Raw genomic sequence first — 23351 nt, forward strand, 5'->3', positions numbered from 1 at the left:
GGTCTTTTTAGGACCACGCTCGTGACATATGGAGGCTCCCAGGCTAGGAGTCAAATCAGAGTTGCAGCTGCCAGCCTACAGCACAGCCACAGTAACTCGGGATCCGAGCCGAATCTGCGACCTATACCACAGTTCATGGCAACACTGGATCCTTAACCCACTGAGCGAAGCTAGGGATCAAACATGCGTCCTCACGGATGCAAGTCAGGTTCATTTTTGCTGAGCCAGGACTGGAACTCCCCTTCAGGTGCTTTTAGCATCTCCATTTTTTATGTGGGGAAACTGAGGCTCTTGAGAGGTCAAGTAACGTGCCTTGGGTGACACAGCAGGTGAGCAGCTGGGCAGAAACTCAAATCCTATCTGCCAGCAGCACCAGCCCTCTCCTGGGTGGTGAGAGCCAAAGACAGACGTCCTGCTCCAGCCACATAAACACTCAACAAGGCAGCCCAGTTCCTTTAACTTCCAGGAACAGAGTGACTGGGAGGGCATGGGATGTGGGGGAGGGGGAGCTTCCAGGAAGTGGATGGCAGGACTAGGCCTGTTGACCCAGGCCTTGTGACAGCCCAGCCTGGGACAGGGGTGCTTCCGGGTGGGGAATCAGGTGACAGGAACCTCTGTTCCTGGGTGGGGGAAGGGGACACGGCTCTACTGGGGACAGGCCTCCACCCCTTGCTCACCTGTTCTCTTCCTCTTCACTCCTTTGAAGTGCTCGACTACTGGGGGCCTCCTAGGAGACAGGGTCCATCCCAGGGAGAGGAGAGCAAAGGGGCTCATTGTCCACAGGCTCACAGTCACAAAGGCCTCAAAACTTAGGGTTTTGACATTAGCTTTTTTCCCTTTTTTCTTTTTTTTTTTTTTTTTTGGCTGCACCCATGGCATATGGAAGCTTCCAGGCCAGGGACTGAATCTGAGCTGCAGCTTTGACATTCACCACGGCTGCAGCAATGCCAGATCCTTAACCCACTGTGCCACAGCAGGAACTCCCAACATTAGGTTTTGAGTGGCAAGCAGCATCGTGCTTAAGCCGGCAGCTTCTGGAACCAGACCACTATTGGACCTTCCTCCAGACTGCTACTAAGGGCTGTGTAGCTTTGGTCAGATTCTTTTACCGCTCTGTGCCTCAGTTTCCCCATCAGTAAAATGGGGAGAAATACCCACTTCTTAGGGTTGTTGTGAAAATTAAATGAGCCAATACATGCAAAGTGTACATTTCCCTAAGTGTAAAGCCTGGCACAGAATAAGCACTCGGTCAGTGTTAGCTGCTGTTTCCAAATGATGTTGCAAGAAGAATCACAAACAGAAAGGAAAGGGGAAGATGTTCATCAAGGAAACTTTAAAAAATGATCTCCTTATCTGCACACCCGTGTTCATACGAATTATAATAGCCAAGGTATGGCAACAACCCAAATGCCCATCAACGGATGAACAAACAGCTTTAAAAGTGAAGAAATTCTGACACACTGCATGAAATGAACACATTATGTGCAGTGAAACATGCCAGACACAAAAGGATGAATATTTGGTGAACACACAAATGTTGGAATTCATCTAATCATACATTGTAGGTCTCTGCAGTTCATTGTATGTAAATTTCAGAAGCATCACATGAAATAATTCTACGAAGTTAGGTTATCAATTTGACATATTGGTGAAGTAAATTACTTTCAGATTGCTTTCAGTTTTAGGGTTTCCTTTTTTCCCCTTTTTTTGATGTTTGAATGTACAGCACAAAGATTGCATATAGGCCAATGGAACAGACTAGAGAGTCCAGAGAAAAAGGACAAATATCGTTATATTATCCTAGAACACTTACCTAAGTTACCTTGAGTGGTCAAATTCAGAGAGAGAGAAAGAAGAATAGTGGTTGCCAGGAACTGAGGGGGAGAGAGAACAGGGAGTTATTGTTTAATGGACACAGAGTTTAATTTTGGGAAAATGAAAAAGTTCTGGACACGGATAATGGTGATGGTTGTGCAACCATGTGAATGTACTTAATGCCACTGAACTGTACCCTTAAAAATGATTAATTGTAAGTCATGCATATTTTGCCACAATTTTTAAAAACTTCAATGACTCCTGACCCTACGGGATCTGGCCCCTGCCTTATGTTGGTATTTTGGGACTCTTTCCCTTTCAGTTGGGATCTGGACCTGTTAGGAAATAGGAAAGGAAATCAGGCAGATGGAGAGAGAAAGATACAGGCTTTATTACTGATAAAGTTGGGCTGGAGACAAGGTTTGTAACTATAGCCACAATGGAGCTTCCTAATACCTCCCTTCCTCCATTGCTTCCCCCAACTCCTGATTTAAATTCCCGCCTCAGCTCTCTGTAGAGCAGTGGGACATGTCTGTTCCCTCTGCCCAGGGTATTTTTCCCTTCACGGTTCACTTGGCCACTTGCTACTCATCTGTCATTTCCTTTTTTTTTTTTTTAATTTTTGGCACACGGAGCGTTCCTGGGCCAGGGGTCAGATCCGAGCTGTAGTTGAGACCCAAGCCACAGCTGTAGCAACATGGGATCCTTAACCCACTGTGCCAGGGTGCGGATTGAACCCGAGTCCCAGCATTCCCTAGACACTGCCAATCCCACTGCACGGCAGTGGGAACTCCAGTCATTTCTTAGCATAAATGTCCCCTTCTGAGAGGCCTTCCATGACCCCAATGGCCCATCCTAACACCACTTTGTGCCACTAACACATCTCAAGACCTTTAGAGCGTCTCCTTCATAGCACTTCCCCAGCTATGTTACGTGTCTCTTTTTCACTCATGGAAGTAAACAAGAAAGTGAGCTCCGGAAGAACAGGCTCTGTGTGTGTTTTGTTCCTGGCCACACGCCCAGTGCCTGGCACAGGGCCTCGCTCCTAGACTCCATACAGGCTAGAGAACATTCTATTCACTAGCCCTCATTTCAGAGAGAGCTCTGCGTACTGTTAGGAGGAGGATACGGGTAAGGCTTTTGGGTTGGGAGGTCAGAGGTGAGCCTAAGCTACATTTGGTGCTACATTGAGCAGCAGGCCTTTTTCATTTTGCTACGTGGGGTCTACAGGTTTGTCCTGAGCCCTATGGCTCAGAGCCATCAAAAAGCTAAGTGCAGGAGTTCCTCTTGTGGTTTAGCAGGTTAAGAATGTGACAGAGTGTCCATGAAGATGTGGGTTCAATCCCCGGCTTTGCTCATTGGGTTAAGGATCCAGCATTGCCATGAGCTGTGGTGCAGGTCGCAGACGCAGCTCGGATCTGATGTTGCTTGGGGTCCTCCATACACCGCAGGTGAAATAATCGAATACAATTACCTGGACTTCCTTCTCGGCCCTTTCCCCAGTAGCAGTGTTAGGCCTGCTCTAAATAACTGTTGACCAAATATTCAAAGAATGTCAGCTTGAAAGAGCATCCAAACGTCTCACTTAGAAACTCAAGTCTCAATTTTGATGCTACCTCTTCAAAAGCATTCCCTGACTCCCACCCCCATACCCTTCATGTAGGACAGCTCAGGGTCCTCTCCTCTGGGTTCACGTAACCCCTTTCTGGCACTAATAGTGTTATACGCTCTTCACCAATTTAGGTGTTTCATCTCCCCATTAGACGATGAGGGCCATGACGGCAGGAGCCCTGTCTTCTTGTTCACTGCTTTTCACCAGCAGCTATCATAATTTCTTGCACATAGTAGGTACTCCTTAAATAGCCATTGACTTAATGAGTGAAGTGCCCATCATGTGTCAGATACCAGCTGACTCCTCAGGAGGGGTATGTGCAGTGACATTTGCCAGCTGCCCTCCTGGCCTCTGGATTTAAGCCAGTGAGTAAGCCCCATCCTCCAGGACATGGAGTTTGGGCAAAGAAGGGCCCACAGTCCTATATGAGCCAATCAGATCCAAAAAGAGTCAGTGCCCAGGAGTTCCCATTGTGGCTCAGCAGTAACAAACCCGACTAGTATCCATGAGGATGGGGGTTCGATTCCTGGCCCCACTCAGTGAGTTAAGGATCTGGCGTTGCTGAGAGTTGAGATGTAGGTCACAGATGTGGCTTGGGGTTCAGCATTGCTGTGGCTGTGGTATAGGCTGGTAGCTGCAGCTCTGATTCAACCCCTAGCCTGGGAACCTCCATATGCAGCAGGTGCTGCCCTAAAAAGGAAGACAAAAAAAAAGAAATGACTATTTCAATCTTCTTGGTACAAGCATAGTGGAGATAGGATGGAAGAATCAGAGTGTCAATGCTGGAGGAATCCTTAAAGATGAGCTGGGCAGATCCTTCATTTTGCGGATGGGGCCCAGAGCAGAAAGGAGACTTGCTCAAGGTCACACAGCAAGTTAGCGCCAAAGCTGGCACTCCACTTAAAGGAGTTTCTCCATCAGTCTGCCTTACAGATATGGGGCTGGGGCTCCCCCAGCTGGGGAAGGAAAGAGGAGGAAACACTGATGGAGAATCTCCCTGCAATGGCAGGATAGAAGCTGCTCCCCCAGTCACTGGTGGGTAGGCCTTGTGAGTCACCCTTAATAATCTGGTAGCATTTTGATAATATCTTGTGGCTAGTCTAGGGTGAGACGATTTCATAGGGAACTAAGTCTCTGACAAAGCATCAGTGATGCCGCCAGAATTTCTAAGGGAGGAATTTAGGGCCAGCAATCTGATGGAAAAGGGAACAGAGAGACTTGCCCTGGAGCGGCATTTGTTTGGCAAGTCAATGATTGTTATTTAGACCAGGATTTCTCAATTTCTTTTTTTTTGTCTTTTTAGGGCCGCACTTGCGGCACATGGAAGTTCCCAGGCTAGGGGGAAAATCAGAGCTGCCACTGCGGGCCTACACCACAGCTCACGGCAGCGCCAGATCCTTAACCCACTGAGCAGGGCCAGGGATAGAACCCGCATCCTCATGGATACTAGTCGGATTTGTTACCACAAGGGGGAAGTCCTCAATTTCTACACTATTGACATTTTGAGCAGGATAATTCTTTGTTGTGGTGGACTGTCCTCTGCTTTGTAGCATGTTTAGCAGCATTCTTGGTGTCTACCTATAGGAAGCTTAAAGCACATACTCTCCCAGTTGTGATAACCAAAAACATCTCCAGACATCGCCGAATGTCCCCCCAAAAGCAAATCGTCCCATTTGAGAAGCTCTAACACAACCGCACGCTTAAGTGGCCAAGAGGGCATGATGGAAAGTCTTCTAAAAGGAGAGAGGAGATAAAATAAGAGCCACCCTTCTATATAAGAAAAGAAAATTGTCACAGGGATAGTCAGCTCTAGGTAGAACTGTGAACCTTACCTTACCTTACCTTCTACCTGTGAACCTTAACCTTACCTGTCTACCTTCCCTTTCTTGACCAATTTCCTCTCTTCCCTGACTCCCATTCCTACTTAGAAAAAATTAATAAATTATTCAGGAAAAAATTAACATTTGCATTCATGCTAAAAAGTGAGACAATCACTCCTACAGTTTTAAAAAACAAGGATCATACACTTAAGAAGTGAGCATTTCACTGTATGTAAACCATATCTCAAAAAATAGTCAAAAAGCACATAAGAATTATAGTTGGACCTCGGTTCAAGTTCCAGTTCAGACATTTCCTAGCTGTGTGACTTTGAACAAGTCCTCTCACCTCTTAGAACCTGTTTCCTCAGTTGTAAAAGGGGAGTAGTAACAGTGTACCTCACAGGGTAACTTCAGAGTAAATGAGATAATGTATAAGCAGCACTTTGTACAGTGCCTGGCACAGGAGGTAATACAAATATTAGCTACTACGTATTTACACTTACATTACCTGCTTATATTTATCTCTAGTTTATAAGTAAAATTCCTCCCTGATGGTCTATTTCTTGTGGACCTGTTCTAATAAAGGCATCTCCACTTGCCTCTACTGTGACCCCTTTAGGATAGGAAAAGTAAGTTCTGGAAACAGCAGTTTATGTGACTCTGGACTCTAACTCTGGGCTCCACCAGTGCCTTATTAGTCCCTCTGAGTCTCAGTTTCCTCGACTGTAAAGTAATACACTAAAACTATCCACTTCGTAGGGCTCTGGTGAGATTGCTAAATAACAGGACTAGACAAGGTCTGGGAGTTCAGACCGGCCCTAAGGTGGCTAAGAAGCTGCACCAATAGAACCTGCCACCAGGGGACAGGATCGCTACATCCAAGTTCCCCTCTATCGAAGACATTCCATTTTTTTGAGCACGATTGTCTTAACTTTTTATTGTGGAAGACTTCAAACATACACAAAAAGTAGAATAGCATAATGAACCCCATGTATCCAGCACCAGGTTTCAACAACTATCAATATTTTTCCAGTCCTCCTGCCTCTCTCATTTTGCGATAGTGCTTGTGGGGTATATTGAAACATATCCTGAACCTCATTTTGTTTGATGCAGAATACATCAGTGAGCATTTCTAATTGAAAACGACTTTTATTAGCACGGGCTCTATCTTATTATCACACCCAACAAAAAAGAACAAATAACTCCTTAATCTATCAGTTCATATTGAAATTTCCCTGATTGTATCAAAGATGCAGTGAATATCCAAATAAGGTTGTTGCGTTTGAGAAGTGTCTTTGAGTTTTATTTTATTTTATTTTTAAATTTTTTTTATTTTTTGTCTTTTTGCCTTTTCTAGGGCCGCTACCGCGGCATATGGAGGTTCCCAGGCTAGGGGTCTAATCAGAGCTGTAGACGCCAGAAGCACAGCAACGCCAGATCCAAGCCGCATCTGTGACCTACACCACAGCTCACGGCAGCGCTCTGGAACCTTAACCCACTGAGCAAGGCCAGGGACCAAACTCGAAACCTCATGGTTCCTAGTCAGATTCGTTAATCACTGAGCCATGACAGGAACTCCTGTCTTTGAGTTTTATGCTTTAACATTCTACCTTCTCTTTTAATCTCAATACCATGAATTTGTTGCAGAAATAAGGTCACTTGTCCTGTGGAACGTCCCACAGTTTGAGTTTGGCTGATTTTGGTGTTTGTCTATGCCCCATATTTCTGGTAAACACTTAATTAGATCTTGGCTTGATTAGGCTTAGGTTCTTTTTTATCTTTCAAGCAAGAATATTCCATGGAAAGCACTGTATCCCCCTCTTACTGATTTTAAGTTTGGTCAATGGGTTCAGCCAGTGTCAGCCTAATGTCTCCATTATAAATTTTCCCAACAATTTTTCATCCAGTTGTTTCAGCATCACATGATTGTTGCCTAGAGTCGTTATTTCATTAGGTTTTGCACAACCGTGCTTTCCTAATGCTATCATTGCTTCTGCGCATATCAATTGGAATTCTATTAAAAATAACTTTTTCAGAGTTCCCGTAGTGGCTCAGCTCAGCAGTAACAATCTGGACTAGTTTCCATGAGGACTAGGGTTCGATCATGGCCTTGCTCAGTGGGTTAAGGATCCTGTGTTGCCATGAGCTGTGGTACAGGTCACAGACTAGGCTCAGATCTGGTGTTGCTGTGGCTGTGGCATAGGCCGGCAGCTACAGCTTTGATTCAATCACTAGCCTAGGAATTTCCATAAGCCTCAGGTACACCCCTAAAAAAACAAAAAATAGGGACTTCCCGTTGTGGCCCAGTGGTTAACCAACCCAACAAGTATCCATAAGGACATGGGTTCGATCCCTGGCCTTGCTCAGTGGGCTAAGGATCCAGAGTTGCCATGAACTGTGGTGTAGTTTGCAGATGCGGCTCAGATCCCTTGTTGCTGAGGCTGTGGTATAGGCCGTTCCGATTCCACCCCTAGCCTGAGAACTTCTATATGCCTCAGGTGAGGCCCTAAAAAGACCAAAAAAAACAAAAACAAAAAAAACCAAAATTTTTCTTATCTACTATCTTGTTACCTGAACTACAACTCATCAAGGGAAAACCAGAAAAATTTTTATTTTCCTTTATCAATGTTCAGAGTAATTAGTTAACTCCCCATGAAACTCCATTAGTAACAGATGTGTTGTTTTCCTATGTATCACTAATTAATAGATTTTTTATGTATTTTATGTGTTGCAATCTATTGAAGTAATTATTTTTCTTTTAATGCTCAAATTCTTCCATCTTGGGTGAGTGGGGCCCCTTTGTATTGGTTCCTCCATCATTTTTACATGGCCTTAATAGTCTTTGATAGCTGCCTAGCTTTCAGGCACAAGACAATCCAACTTCATCTTTCCTGCTCCAGATCTGGAGCCAGCCATTTACCAAAGGATCCTTGACTTTCTCTAATTTTTAACTGTCTTTTAAACTGGAAAATGGGATTTGGACTAAATCTGTGCACTAAGCGTGTTCACTACTACTGGGTTGGTCATTGCTTCTAGGCCTTTTCAGCAGACAGAACTAGAAAATACTTTTTTTTATGAGAAAAAATACATATTTCATTCATTCTGCTAACTCAGATCTAAGATCACCCTGGGCTTCTTCAATACTTCTCTTTTTCTCATATGTTGAAAATCTGGATTTCCAATGCCACTGATGTAATTACTTTAATTTGCTTTGTCTTAAAATATACCTATCATAGCTTCAAAATAGCAATACTAACATTAATACTAACAATAATACTAATGTATACAATTTCATATTTCTATGCAGTTCTAGTTTGTCCTTAGATATATCTCATTAGGGAGGTATAGTCAAAATACTTGTAAAGCTACTTGAAATTCTTTTCTCTGTGTAGTTATGCCACTTCATTTCTTTCCATTTGTTTTTAATTTTTATAATGTCTTATTCTTTTCATTGAACTTTGCTTTATAACTATGCAACATTTACAAGTTTCCAAAATAGTAACTATAAAAGAAGGAACATTCATAGAAATCTCATTTCCATCCCTACCCACTCCATCCCACATAGCAAACAAGTTTCAGAAGACTGAGTTTATTCTTTCACTATTTAACATTTTTTGAGGGGATGCACCCACGGCATGTGGAAGTTCCCAGGTTAGGGATCAAACCCAGGCCACCGCAGTGACCTAAGCCACTGCAGTGACAACACTGGATCCTTAACCCTCTGAGCCACACAGGAACTCTTACTATTTAATTTTAAATATAAGCAATTAAAGCATATTTATATGCCCCTACTACTTACACAGAAGATAGTATACTATAAAACACTGTTATGCACCTTGCTTATTTCCCTTAACAATACACGTGGACATCACTACATATTAGTTCTGTTTATCAGTACATATAAGAACTCTTTCATATGTATTTTTTACAGCTACATAGCACTGCATCCTATACAGGTACTATAATTTATTCAGCAAGTTACTTACTGACACATGAGAAGTTTCCAACCTTTTGCTGTCAAAATGTCGTAATGAATAGCCTTGTATACACAGTGTTTAGTACTTTGCCAATGTATCACTAAAAAAGATTCCTAGAAGTTTAGCCTTGACCTAGGATTACTGGGTGAAAGAGTAAATACATATGCAATGTGGCCATAGATTGCTAAATTTCCTTAATTAGAGTTACATCATTTTACCTCCCATCAGCAATGTATAGCAATTCTATCCTCCGGAGTATTTTGGCACCATAATTTTGGCAGATAGAGGAGCCTGGAGAAATGAATCATAGACAAAGTTTCTGTCCCCAGGAACTCTCAGTCTAGTAGAAAGCCTATTGGCAAACATACTCATATAATGTAATTTTCAGAGCAGATTTATACTGAAGCTTAAGTTTCAGAGTCCCTCACTTACAAAGACCCTTTCCAAATCCCTAGCAATGGGTTCATTTTGTAATCTTTTTCCTAAAGAGGACATGCCAAATTATTTAAACATCTACCTCACAGACTTTAGAGTCAGTTTCTTAACTTTGGGGTTTGGGGAGTGGATTCCAAATTCTGCAGCCAGCTTGAGAAGAGGAATTCCTGTATTTAATGACTGAGACAAACTGAGACAAACAAAAGGACAAGGCTCCTTTGACCAAGAGACACCCCTCCCCTGATTCTGATCAGTTACCCCACAGGTGTCTAGCTGACTATCTACACAGAGCCCTCTATTTTCCCTGTAATTTTTTTGTTTTGTTTTTTGCTTTTTAGGGCTGCACCTGAGGCATATGGAAGTTCCCAGGCTAGGGGTCAAATCGGAGCTGCAGCTGTGGGCCTACATACACCACAGCCATAGTGACCCGGGATCCAAGCTGCATCTTCGACCTATGCTGCAGCTCATGGGCATCGTGGATCTTTAATCCAATAAGCGAGGCCAGGGATCAAACCCGTATCTGCATGGATACTAGTTGGGTTCTGAACCGCTGAGACACAATGGGAAGTCCTTCCCTCTACTTTCAAGGGTAGAAAGCAAGCCTTAGAATACATCAGTATTCCCAGGAGACAGCTAACCTCACTTCGCACTCAGGGCAAAAGCCTGAAGGGATTACATAGCAGGGGGTTTTAGGGGCGGGGGTAAAGGGGTCACACCAGCTGAGTGGGTATTCAAGGCAGGTGCTCCCCTCTCAAAACAGACAACTTTCGCCAAATAAGACAAAGATCCGTTTTTGTTTTTGTTTTTCACCTGTAAAAGCAAGATTCGTCATAAAGCCTGTCCTTGTGGGGTTTGGTTGGGATTAGGAGACAACATTTAAAGACTTAACCCAGCCCCAGACTTTGCAGAGAAGCTGCATAAGTGGAGGACAGAAAATAAAATGGGTAATTGGTTGATTCTTGAGGGCAGGAGCAGGGATTCTTTGCACATCGTGCCTTGTACAGCACTGGGAGGAGGACTAGCCACTTTATTGACAAATAGTTGGTGCAGAATAAATCATTTTAGAAGGAATGAAGGTTTCTGGCAGATAAAATATCGAACGACCGATTGGTCCGGGTCTCTGAGCAACTGACAGTCCCGGGCTGGCTATGTGGTGAACGCTTCCCTGGATTTGGCTGACAGCTGTCGGGTACCCCAATGACTCAAGCTGACCGTCGGGCCCCAAGAACGGCTGTCTTCGCTGTCAATCCCGGCTCCCGCCAACCCGGGCCTCCCCCTCTAGACGCGCAGGGCGGGGGTGGGGGAGGCCGACCCTCCACGAAGAGCCCGCGGGTGCCGCCACCGGGTAGGCGTGCGCGCGCGGCAACGGCCAAGTGCGGGCGCCACGGTCCCTTCCTCCCCACTGGGGGCAGGGCGCCCGTGACTCGCGGCGGCCGGGCACCGGAACAATGCGGCTTCGGCTTCTTTAAGGGAGATACCACCGCGCCGGCGGGGCAGGGGACTGCATCTTCCCAGATGATCGCACCCAGCCCCGCGCCGCCGCTGCCTCGGCAACTCCACCGCCCTCAAAAATGGCTCAGTGACTCTGACAAAAGGTGCAGCCTCCCGCTCGGCGGGGTGGACGCCAGGCCTCCCAGCTCGGGCCGTGCCTCCCCGCGAGCCTGCGGAAGAGGCCCGCATCCTGCAGGCATCTCAGGCCCGCGCCGAAGAAGATGCACCAGGCGTTCCACCCCAGCGACCCCGCACACCTGCCCGCAGCTCGGTAGGTCGTGAATGGAGGCGGGGCGGGGGAGGGGAGGGCGCCGACAGCACGCACCCCCAGGCCCGGACCTGCTGCTGCGGACCACCCAGGACCGCAGGCTGTGCGAGCCTGCCGCAGCTGGAAGGCGACCGAGTCCCGTGCATGCAGCGGCCTCCGACTCCCGGGCCCGACCACCCCTGCGGGGAGGGGCACGAGTGGTGCGTTCCGGGGCGCGCACCCCTTCCGCGACTCCCGTGTCCTGAAAGCCAGGGGAGCCGGGAGGAAGCCAGCGGAGCGCCGGGCGCGCGCCCAATAGGACTGGCGCTCGGCGTCCCCGCTCGCGCTACGGAAAGCCGGAGGGGGGCGGGGCCGGGCGGCGTAAGGGGGTGTGTCCGCGCGCACCACGGGGGCGCGCGCCGGCCTCTGACTGGAGGCCGCGGCGGCGGAGGCGCGAGCTGCCCGATAATGGCGGCCTGCAGAGCCCGTGAGAGGGAGAAGCGGCGGCGGCTACCCTGAGGTAAATCTGGCCCCTCGGCCTGGCAGAGAGGCCTTGCAGCAGAGCCGAAGGCCCTGCACGTGCCTCCGGCCCCAGGAGTCCTGTCACAGAGCTGTCAGCAGAGTCATCCTGGGGAAGGCCCCGCGCGCCTCAGGCCTCCGGCCCGCACCCCTCAGGCCACCGGCCCCAGCTGCGGCCTCCTCTAATGCCCGTGGCCCCGGGCCTCAGCCGCCGGCCCCGAGGAGTTGGGGCAACTGCAGGACCGGCTCCTCGGGGTGAAGGGCCCCTGGAGGATCCCCTCCGGGTTTCAGCTGGACGCAGCCGAGGAGGGGGAGGGCCTGATACTTGGCCAATGAGCGGGGCCCTGAGCCGCCGCGTCTGGCAGCACCTCTGCCCAGGACTGGCCCTTCCCGGGCGCCAGCAGGTGTACTGCCTGGCCTGCCCGCGTCCGGGGCTGCGTGCGCCCGGCAGGCGCGAGGGCCGGGAGATGCCGTCGTAAATTACCAAGGTTCTCCCGGGATGCTTCACGGTGCTAGGTTTTGACCCCGGATCTCAAGGATTTCATAAACACCTCCTCCCCCTTATTCAGGTGCTCTTTCGTGTGAGGATATGGGTCGGCTTCAAAAACACGAGCCCCTTTGAGATGGATAGTAATTGGCGATCCACGGAGAGCAGGAAAGCATGTCCACTGTGTAGTTGGGGCAGAGGACTCCGAGGCAGGAAATCAGATGCTTGGAAATAGAGTAGGAATTTGATGAGTGGGTGTCCAGTGAGAGGAAGTAGGATTAAGATGCAATCTCAGAAGCTTTCGTTTTCTTTATTAAATCTATCCTACAGACTTAAAGTAGCTGATCCTAACTTCTCAGGTTCTAGTGTCAACAGCTTTTTGTTCCCACAGACTGTACAGTGTAAAAATTGTACAGTCTCAGGTGACTTTACTTGCCCATGGTGGCAGTCTACAAATGAGAATTTATTCCTGAAGCTCGTTAGAATTTTGACATCCTTTGGAGCGTGAGGAGGCACACTTTAGACACTCTTGATTCAACACGTGAGCATTTCCGTGTAGGGCCTTTGCTCGTGCCTTTAAATAGTTTATCAAGTTTAATTCCAAAGAACTCCCTCAGAGAACCCCTTAATTTGCAAGACAGTTTTCGTTGGGAAAAATGACCTAGATCTGAATAGCTATCGTTAAAACAACAACAGAAAGGTAATCATATTCTAAGTAGCTTACTATATCTTTAAAGGAACATTTTTCTCCACAAATGTTATTTTCCTTTTGCAAGAAATAAGGAAATAACATAAACAAAATTAACCTAGGAACATATACAGTTTGACCATTTACTTTTAAATAATAACAACTACACATTTTCACTTCTGTGATCTGGTTCACTTTCAGTCCCTAAGCATAAGCCAGGTGTTTGTATTTATAACTCTGAGGGTTTGGTTTTGGTTTTGCCATTTTTATGGCCTTTTATGTGTGTGTCAGTTTTCAGGGGAAGCTGGAGTTTTGTTTGTTTTTTTATGATCAGTAAATAATAATGCTGAATTTTTAAATTTATTTTAAACAGTGATGTATTGAAGCAGTTCATGAAAGAGACAGTATAGTGTAGTGGTTAAAATTAAGAATTTCAGAGCCAGATGGTCTGCTTTCCAAATCCCAGGCCCACCAATTACTAGCTGTTTGACATTGGGCATGTTGCTTAAACTCTGTGCTTTAGTTTCCTCATCTATAAAAGGACCATAATAGTATCTACCTCATAATGCTGTTGTGAGGATTAAATGAACTCAATGATATAAAGTGTTTGGAACAGTTCCTGATACGTGGTAAGTACTACATTAGTGTTAGCTGCTCTACCATTATTACTAAAATATTTAGATTTTCTCAAGGTATAGCAAATACATTCAAGCACTGCAAAGAGTGAGACAAATGATAACTTAATTGTATATAAGAAGAAATACAAGCCAGTAGGTATACTTAATTTCAACAGAGCACTTTGTTGATTTTTCCAGAAACCTTGACCTTGAAGATGGTGAGTAGCCAGCCAAAGTACGATCTAATACGGGAGGTAGGCCGAGGTAGTTACGGTGTTGTATATGAAGCAGTCATCAGAAAGACCTCTGCACGGGTGGCAGTGAAGAAAATTCGATGCCATGCACCTGAAAATGTTGAACTAGCCCTTCGTGAGTTCTGGGCACTAAGCAGTATCAAGAGCCAACATCCAAATGTGATTCACTTGGAGGAATGCATCCTACAAAAAGATGGGATGGTGCAAAAGATGTCCCACGGCTCTAATTCTTCCCTTTATTTACAGGTATGTGTGGTTGAATGGGGAATAGAAATGATTGGAACATAACATTGGTCAGCAATAAGAGGAATGAAAGAGTCAAATGAACTACTTTTTAATGCAGGTGTTTATATAGTGAGCAATAGATAAGGGTTTGCCAAGAATTGAGTAGATGTTTGCTTTAAAACAAGGTTTTATTTAAACCTGTGATGCAAATACCTAAAAATAACATAAGCCACCTGTTAGGCCATGATACTTGCCAATCTGCATAGGAATAGGGCAACATAGGAGCTAGAGAAGTGATCAAGACTGGAGTCTAATTAGTTCACTTTTTTTTTTTTTGTCTTTTTGCTATTCCTTGGGCCGTTCCCGCGGCATATGGAGGTTCCCAGGCTAGGGGTTGAATCGGAGCTGTAGCCACCAGCCTACGCCAGAGCCACAGCAACGCGGGATCCGAGCCGCGTCTGCAACCTACACCACAGCTCACGGCAACGCCGGATCGTTAACCCACTGAGCAAGGGCAGGGACCGAACCTGCAACCTCATGGTTCCTAGTCGGATTCGTTAACCACTGCGCCACGATGGGAACTCCTAGTTCACTTATTTGAAATCAATTTTTTTGGAACTAAAGACAGAAGAAAGGGGAAAACTTCACAACCAATAGCAGTACACATAGGTAATTGGGCATTTCTTCATATACCACTGGCTTGAATATAAGCCTCTGCTGTTTCAGAGGGTTATTTAATTTCTTAACCATGCAATTCCAGTATGTGGCTTATCACATGAATGATACTAGCAATGCTAATAGCTAACATTTGGATTCCTACTCATTCTATGTTCTGTACTCAGAACAATCTTATGAGGAAAATACTATTATTGTCATTAAAAGAAACTGAAGCTTAGAATGGATAATGAATTTATCCAGAATCATATAGCAAGTGGCAAAACTGAGAGCTAAACATAGGACACTGACAGCTAAAACTTGGGCCAACTTAACTTCCAAATTACACTTTTGCCTCCAAATTATGCTTCTGTAAACCTGGGGAGAGCATTAATGTAGGAAAATAGAAAAGGTTTTTTTGTTTTGGGGGGGGTTTTTTGGTTTGGTTTGGTTTGGGTTTTTTTTAGATTGACTTCTGTAGATTAGAATCTGTAGTAGTTCTATACTTGATGAAGAGAAAAGATTCTTAAGACATAGCTAGGAGTTCCCATTGTGGCTCAGCAATAACAAACCCAACTAGTATCCATGAGAATGTAGGTTCAATCCCTAGGCTTACTCACTGGGTTAAGTATACTGCATAGCTGTGGTGTAGGCTGGCAGCTGCAGCTCCAATTCGACCCCTAGCCTGGGAACTTCCATATGTCGCACATCCGGCCTTAAAAAGCAAAAAAAAAAAAAAAAAAAGACATAGCTAGTTAAAGGCCAGAGCAAAATTTAAGTCTAATCATTCTTAGAATAGGAAACAACTTTCCATGAGTGTATCTAAATTCAGGACTTACCATCAGGATACAAAAATCTGTTTTAAAACACCAAAAGCTTTTGGACCAGAAACAACAAAACACATTAATCTGTGTAACTAGAAACTTGCAAGTTTCATAGTATGATAAACAAATATTAATCTTGAGAACCTAATTTATACTGCAAGTTTAGCATGCTATACCCTGAAATTCTCTCACTTTTAAAGCAGGAAGTATAAAACACAACTACTCAGCCTTTATTTGTTTTATTATTTATTTTTCTACTGGTTCCCGGTGGCTCAGCAGGTTAAGGGTCTGGCATTGTCACTGCTGTGGCATGGGTTCATTCAGTCCCTGGCCCAGGAACTTCTATATGCCGCAGGTACAGCCAAAAAATAAATAAATAAATGAAAGTGCTTATTATGTAGGTTGTCATGATAGAAAGTATCAGAAACATTCTTACCACATTCCCTCCTAAAAGTAGATAGAAACTTGCTGGACTTTGCATTGAATTTTTGGAGACTGAGATGCATAATCTCTTTTGGACTACAAATGCAAAGACATTAAAACATGTGACTTAGTGCTGATGGTATCCTTGAGTCTATATCAAGCAACCATTTTAGTAACTAGCCATTAGCTAGCAAATCTTTCAAGACTTTAAGATGTAGTGTGTATATGTATAACTGAATCACTTTGTTGTACAGCAGAAATTATCACAACATTGTAAATCAACTATGCTTCAATAAAACTTTAAAAAATGAAAAAAAAAGACGTCAAGTACTTCCAGACTTGATTCAATGTTTTGTTTTGTTCTGTTTTTAAATCTAAAGTACCTTTTGTTTAGTAATCTCTTTCATCTTTTCAAAGCCTGATACACCTGTATTTGACTGGTGGCACTTTTTGCTAGCTCTATGACCTTGGATGAATAACCCACCTTTTCCCAGCATCTGTATATTCCTGTGTAAGGAATAATTCTACCTTCCATGGGAATTATCAAAATTAGAGGTGATGGAGCTACAATACTTGGCACATAGGAAGTATTCAATAATAGGTAGCTCTATTAAAATTGTCTTTCCTATGGATTTATTTAGTTAATCAGACATTCATCAATACATTAGCAAATTTACACTAGTAGTAAAGACAACCAATATTTACATCTAGAAAAGATAAACCTGTAGTGTGACCACAGAGTTCCTATACAAGGTCTTTACCATTTGCTACATAAATATTTATTTTTCTCTATGTTTTTCTATATATCTTCCTTGTTCTCATTCAGTCATTCATTGACAGCTAAAGACCTCACCTAGAGGAAATGTAAAACAAACAATTAACGGGATACATCTTACGCATAGGAACTTAGTAGCCGGCCTGTATACTTGTGATGAGCGCAATGAATGAAAAATATGGGATGGTATAAGCACATACAGTAGGGAACCTGACATAATCCTGGGTTTTGGGAATTATGAACTGTCTCAACTGAAGCTTGCGGGGAAAAGAGTTAACCAAGTGAGTGAGTGAGAAAACATCCCAGGCAGGAAGAACTATACATACAAAATGTCTAGAAACAAAAAAGCATGAAGCATTCTAAGAATTCAAAGATGGTAATAAGACTGCAGTGTACAGGGAGAGTTGTTTTAGATGAAGCTAAAAAGAACAGCGTGATCAGAACACTCAGAATCCCATAGCCCATGTTAAAGAGCTTAGACTATATCCTAAGGGAACAGGGAAGCTATTAACAGACTTTAGGCAAGAGGACCAGTGGTTAACACCCTCTACACGTGAAAATAAGCAGATTGGGTTCTGTATTTCTGAAGCTCTCAACCAGGGGCCCTCAAACTATGGCCCTTAGTCTGTTTTTATATGGCCTGGATATTTAAAAATAGCTTTTACATTTTTTTAAGAGTCGTTAAAGAAAAAGGAAGAATATGGAACAGAGACCTTATGTGACTTGTCAAGCTTGAAATATCTACTATCTGGCTGAATTCTAAACCATTATTTGAATGCTGGAACTCTGCATTGCTCCAAGCTATTTAGGAAGTTTGCTTTTGAGAATGAAGACAGAAGAAGAGAAGAAATGAAAGAAGAGTGATGGCAGTAGTCTTTAATCTCAGCATGTTTAGTAATAGGGCACCTGGTAAATAATTATGTGATCTGGACCTCCTATCATTTTCTTTCTCAATGGGGCAAACTCATACAATAAGGAAAACGCATGCAAAAAAGATATCTGCAGACCATTGCAATTATGGCAGTTTGCCATGGGGGAGATGGTATGGAGAGGTGTGCTTTGCCTCTCCCCACAAAAATGGCAAAAGGAAATACTAGTTGATGTAAACATAAAATTAGCAGTTCACTCACTCTTCAGCAACTCTTCACATTCCCTACTGGGTTTCTGTTCAACCTGTGGGTATGAAAAGGATACCACACAAGTGCTTTCAAAGCACTATATTTAAGAATGGTACTTCATGTTCAGTGAAGTAATTAATATTCTTGAATTTCAAATAGAGTTATAATTAGATAATGATACAAGTAAAACAGTGGGTCATTAGATTTTCAGGTTGTATCAAACAAATACAAAATCAGATTTGAATCCTTATGTCAAAATGCATGTGGTTTTTATAAATTGGTTTCTAGAAGTCGTCTAATGATAGAGATAGCAAGCATATTTGCATTCTGCTATAGAAGTTTATGTAGTAATGACATCAATCTTTATTTTTATCAGTGGCTACAGGAGTACTATATTTCTGTAACAACTAGTTTCTTGATCATCTTTTTCTCAATTTCACAGATTATACTGATAGCAAGAAGTAGATTTCAGGCAGCTTCATGGAATAGAATTTCCAAATTGATGTTTATACTCCAGCTGGCAATCTCCCAGGTCTAGCTGCTGAAACTTTGATCTTTTCAGGAAGCTATTAGCTAGGTGGTTAGAGTTCAGCTCTACTAACACATGCAGAAAATGCATAGCCAGTTGGATGCTTTTCAGAATAAAGCTATTTATAAGTAAGTTTTTACCTCTTGACTTGGAGATTTGATGTGGATTTGTTAGGGATAGATTGAAGTGCTAAAGTTTAAAATAAAATACACATCTGAAAGCACTGACCAAATAAGTTATACATGGAATTTCCACCTCAAATTGGAGACTAACTTAACCAGTAACTCTTTCTCTATAGTCGAATGGTATAAACTGTGCAGAAATTATAATCTGTTTTTCCCCTTCTTATAGCTTGTAGAGACTTCACTAAAAGGAGAAATTGCCTTTGATCCCCGAAGCGCCTATTACTTGTGGTTTGTGATGGATTTTTGTGACGGAGGAGATATGAATGAGTATCTGTTGTCTAGGAAACCCAATCGTAAAACTAACACCAGCTTCATGCTTCAGCTGAGCAGTGCCCTGGCTTTCTTGCATAAAAACCAGATCATCCATCGAGATCTCAAGCCTGATAACATCTTGATTTCTCAAAGCAGATTGGATACCAGTGACTTGGAACCTACACTGAAAGTGGCCGATTTTGGTCTAAGTAAAGTTTGTTCAGCATCTGGACAGAACCCAGAAGAACCTGTCAGTGTAAACAAGTGTTTCCTTTCCACAGCATGTGGAACAGATTTCTACATGGCTCCTGAAGTGTGGGAGGGACATTATACAGCAAAAGCTGACATCTTTGCTCTGGGGATTATCATCTGGGCAATGCTGGAAAGGATCACATTCATAGATACAGAGACAAAGAAAGAACTCTTGGGGAGTTATGTAAAACAAGGCACTGAGATTGTACCTGTTGGGGAGGCGCTTCTGGAAAATCCCAAAATGGAACTTCTCATTCCTGTGAAGAAAAAATCTATGAATGGGCGAATGAAACAACTGATTAAAGAAATGCTGGCTGCAAACCCTCAGGATCGTCCAGATGCTTTTGAACTAGAACTCAGATTAGTACAAATTGCATTTAAAGATAGCAGCTGGGAAACGTGACACATTATATTATTTGCAAATATCTTGGATGATATGCTGCTTCTGTTTTAACAGTGATGCAACATAATGTGGCTGAAAAAGAATATAAAAAGCTAAACTCCACCTTCTAAGGGTTTAGATTTTATCATGGAATTTTTTTTTTTTCCTCATTTCTCTTAAGTCCAAGCTGGCCACTTTGTTAATATGTTTTAAATGTGTATTACCAATGTAGGTGTAAATTTTTTTAAATGATCATTGGTAGAAGTGTGGCAGGAAAATTCTCTAAGAGCCAAGAAAAAAAGAGTCCAGTTTTCTGGAAAATGTCTCTAAGTATTTTAGACATTCCTTGTCAGTATTAGGAATTTCCATGGAAGAAGAGGTTTGCATGCTGGTAGTGCAACCTTTGAAGCTTTGTAAAGGAAACATATATGTATATATTTATGTATATGTAAGTATGTGAATGTGTGCATTTTGCATTCCATATGAAAAAAATGCCACTTCTGTTTAAATTATTTGATGTAGGTTTGGGTTTTTGAGATTTGCTGGTGAAATCAGTGATGAAAAATAAAAGAACCTTCCCTTATCTTCCTACCCTGTCCCTCCCTCTAATGAAATCATACTGTTTTTTTTATTTTTGTAATATTATACAGCTTTTTTTAAGGCATCGTTTTGGAGAGTCTAAAATTATCTGATTAAGCATGAGTGAAATTAAGTGATCCAAAGCTGCTGAAGTATGAGCTCTCCAGTGCCCTATAGCTGCAGGAGTTGAATTAGCCATGCAGTCATGTGATAGCAAATTGGCAAGGACATTGATGATTCAGTCATACTTTCTTCAGGTAACAAAGCATTCAATTAACCAATTAAACCACTGCATTAGGACATGTCTGCACTTGAGCATCTACAATCTGATATAAATCTGAACACAAGATTCTTCTGTTGCTGAAAACTTTGCTGTATATGAGCTGTAGTACATGATAAATTAGTTTTTGATTTCAAGATTTTGTCTAAGCCTCAGCGTAAAGTTGAAGAAACCAAATGAGCTCTACCCTCACATTGCCTGCCCTAATATGGTCTCTTGTTTAATCACTGGAATTCCTTTCATTTTGGCACTAATGCTATTTTCTCTCATCTAATTTGACACAGGAATGGTAATGATATGGTTGTATTCAATTTTGATCACCTTTTTCTAAAGTGGGAGATGATACCTATACAGCTTGGCAAATGGGTAAAATATTGTGGCATCAATTATCTTTCAAATAGAAAAGTTATCAGTTTTATACAATCACTTGGTATGGTCTATGTCAAGAACCAGTAGACTTATTTTTCTTGAAGTCGGTTTGATTGTAACCCCTTATGGTTATCTCCAATTTGTCTTCCTGTAAATGCAGATAGTTCAAATCTAAGGGAAGAAAGTTTTCCTAAAACAGTACATTAGCCTTTAAGGTTGTTAATAATTTAAGAACATTGTATATAGGTTAATCTTTATAAAGCACTAGAGTCTTTGGTCAAAAGTTTAAAAAAAAGTATTAGAAATATTGAAATCATTGATAGTTCAGATAGTCTCCTCAGCCTTTTTGAACTTCCACAACTTTTGGAATATTGCTATCGTAATCTTCTTATTTAAAATGTGTTCAGGGGACTATAAAAGGTGAAAAAGCACAAAAAATTGGAGTACATAAAATTTCTGAACTATGCATTACTTGGTCTGGAAGTTTAAAATTTGGACTGAAAGGATAAAACCTTTTAAATGAAAAAAGTCATATCCTTTTAACATTACTTTCAAGCTAATAAATATAAGAATTCTTTTGGAAATTAGAGGTGGAAATACACTGGAACTTCATGATAATTGACCCTCTGGATTGCCAAATTAGTATAATACAGATCTGGCCAAGAGGATTGAATTTATGGAAGTAAAAAGCGTCATTATAATGTCTCATCAATAACATGGCACTTCAGCAGAGATTCATGATGATTTAGGTGATGGTATGCCAATGCTTCATATGCTCTTCAAATATCTACATGTCATGGTTTCCTAAGTACATAGTTTTTGGTCCTGCCTCATTTAAAATAGTTAATGATTATAACTTATTTTGAAAAATATTTTATTTTACCTGTGAAGTGGAATTCCTTCTTTCATTGGCAGTAAAGAAGTGAGGTAACCAGGAAGTTTCTTCTGAAATTTTCTCAAGTCCTTGTATTCTAAAATAGCCTATAATACCAAGAAAAATGATGGTAAATTCTTTGTCTTTATTTGTTCTTTCAGTCAGGAGGAATTTATTAAGTACCTACTGTGTGCTTGGCACTAAGGATCAGTTGATAAAATGACAATTAAAAAATGGCTTGTGGCCTCGGAACTTTTCTCGACAGGAACAAGAAATAAAAGATGATTAGTGGTACTTAGAAATTCCTGGATATTTGCCAGAGGAAAAATGAAAGCAAGAATTTGTGCACAGTGCCTTGCCCATAATAGGTACTCAATAAACAATTATTCTTCATAGAGTCTCTTGCCATGGTTTATAGTGTTTTATGAAATTTGTCTTAATTGAAAAAAGACCAAATATTTCAAATAAGCTTATAGGCAGCTGTGGCCAGTTAAAAATGGGGTTGTACAGTTAGTTCCTAGAATGTTATTTTGCACTAGTTGTCACTTAGAAAGATGGGGTTCCTGTAGTTTTTTGGTGCTAAGGGATACTTTGTCATTATGATGAAGTTAAGTGTTAAGTGTCAGATAAATAGCACACTGAATAGTTCTTTCTGCTGGTCTGTTTTTTCCTCTTTGTTGTTGTTGTTGTTGTTTTTAACTGTAAAATGTTTATCAATCAAACTATTGTAGCAGCTACAGATAATTCACCAGCATGACAAAATGGTCAAAAAATAAGTCATCAGCACTTCAAAAATGAAAGCAACTTTTGAAATTTTCTTTTAAAATTGTCAAATATATTTTATGAAGAATTTATAAAAGGGGGAAATGATTGTAATTTATTGTTCATGACTTTTTTTTTTAAATAAAGTGAGTTTCAACAAAAAAAAAAACCCTGGAAATTCTACATTGCTGCTTTGATGGCTCTCTTAGTAGTTCTATAATGATTTACTTCATGAACATAAAATAGAGCATATAAAATTTGTTTATTTATTTATTTTTTGTCTTTTGTCTTTTTAGGGCCAGCACCGAAGCATATGGAGGTTCCCAGGCTAGCGGTCTAATCGGAGCTGTAGCTGCCGGCCTACACCAGAGCCACAGCAAGGCCAGATCCAAGCCGTATCTGCAATCTACACCACAGCTCACAACAATGCTGGATCCTTAACCCACTGAGCAAGGCCAGGGATTGAACCCACAACCTCAGGGTTCATAGTGCGGTTCGGTTTCTGCTGCACCACGATGTGAACTCCTAGAGCATATAAAATTTGAAACAATGTCATTTTCAGCCTTATCTACTAAAGGAAACTTTCTGTAATGGAAACTGTTGCTGAGGAAAAGATGATTGGATTATAGGAGTTTCAGCATTTCAAGTTCTCTAAAATTTTAATGCTCACTGTATTAGAAGAACCTGTATTGCCTGAAATAAATGCTTTTTTTCTTCTATCTCATTAAGCTGGAAATGTATCCCATACTCAGAATGAAGTATTGTAAATATACTAAGAGGGTACAGTTTTTCTATCTATAACTTTGGGCCCATGGTTTCTTTTCTTTATTGTCTTTTTCCAGGGCTGCACCCGTGACATATGGAGATTCCCAGACTAGGGGTCTAATCTGGAGCTGTAGACGCCTG

At 42.3% G+C, this 23351-nt stretch overlaps 1 protein-coding gene across 2 annotated transcripts; it reads left to right on the top strand.

The window, feature by feature from the left end:
• Positions 1–11053: 11053 nt before the first annotated feature.
• On the top strand, positions 11054–22628 carry PDIK1L (PDLIM1 interacting kinase 1 like). 2 transcript variants are annotated; one of them, XM_047792709.1, is made up of 3 exons: positions 11054–11421; positions 13907–14208; positions 18862–22628. In XM_047792709.1, the coding sequence occupies exons 1-3, from the start codon at positions 11175–11177 to the stop codon at positions 19600–19602; spliced, it is 1290 nt and encodes a 429-aa protein (XP_047648665.1). In that variant the 5' UTR covers positions 11054–11174; the 3' UTR covers positions 19603–22628. The 2 variants fall into 2 exon arrangements, with proteins under 2 accessions (XP_047648665.1, XP_047648666.1); XM_047792710.1 differs by lacking the exon at positions 11054–11421 and adding an exon at positions 11800–11917 and having other exon boundaries at positions 18862–22507.
• Positions 22629–23351: the final 723 nt, after the last annotated feature.

The sequence above is a fragment of the Phacochoerus africanus genome, chromosome 8, assembly GCF_016906955.1.
Source record: "Phacochoerus africanus isolate WHEZ1 chromosome 8, ROS_Pafr_v1, whole genome shotgun sequence".
NCBI lineage: Eukaryota > Metazoa > Chordata > Mammalia > Artiodactyla > Suidae > Phacochoerus > Phacochoerus africanus.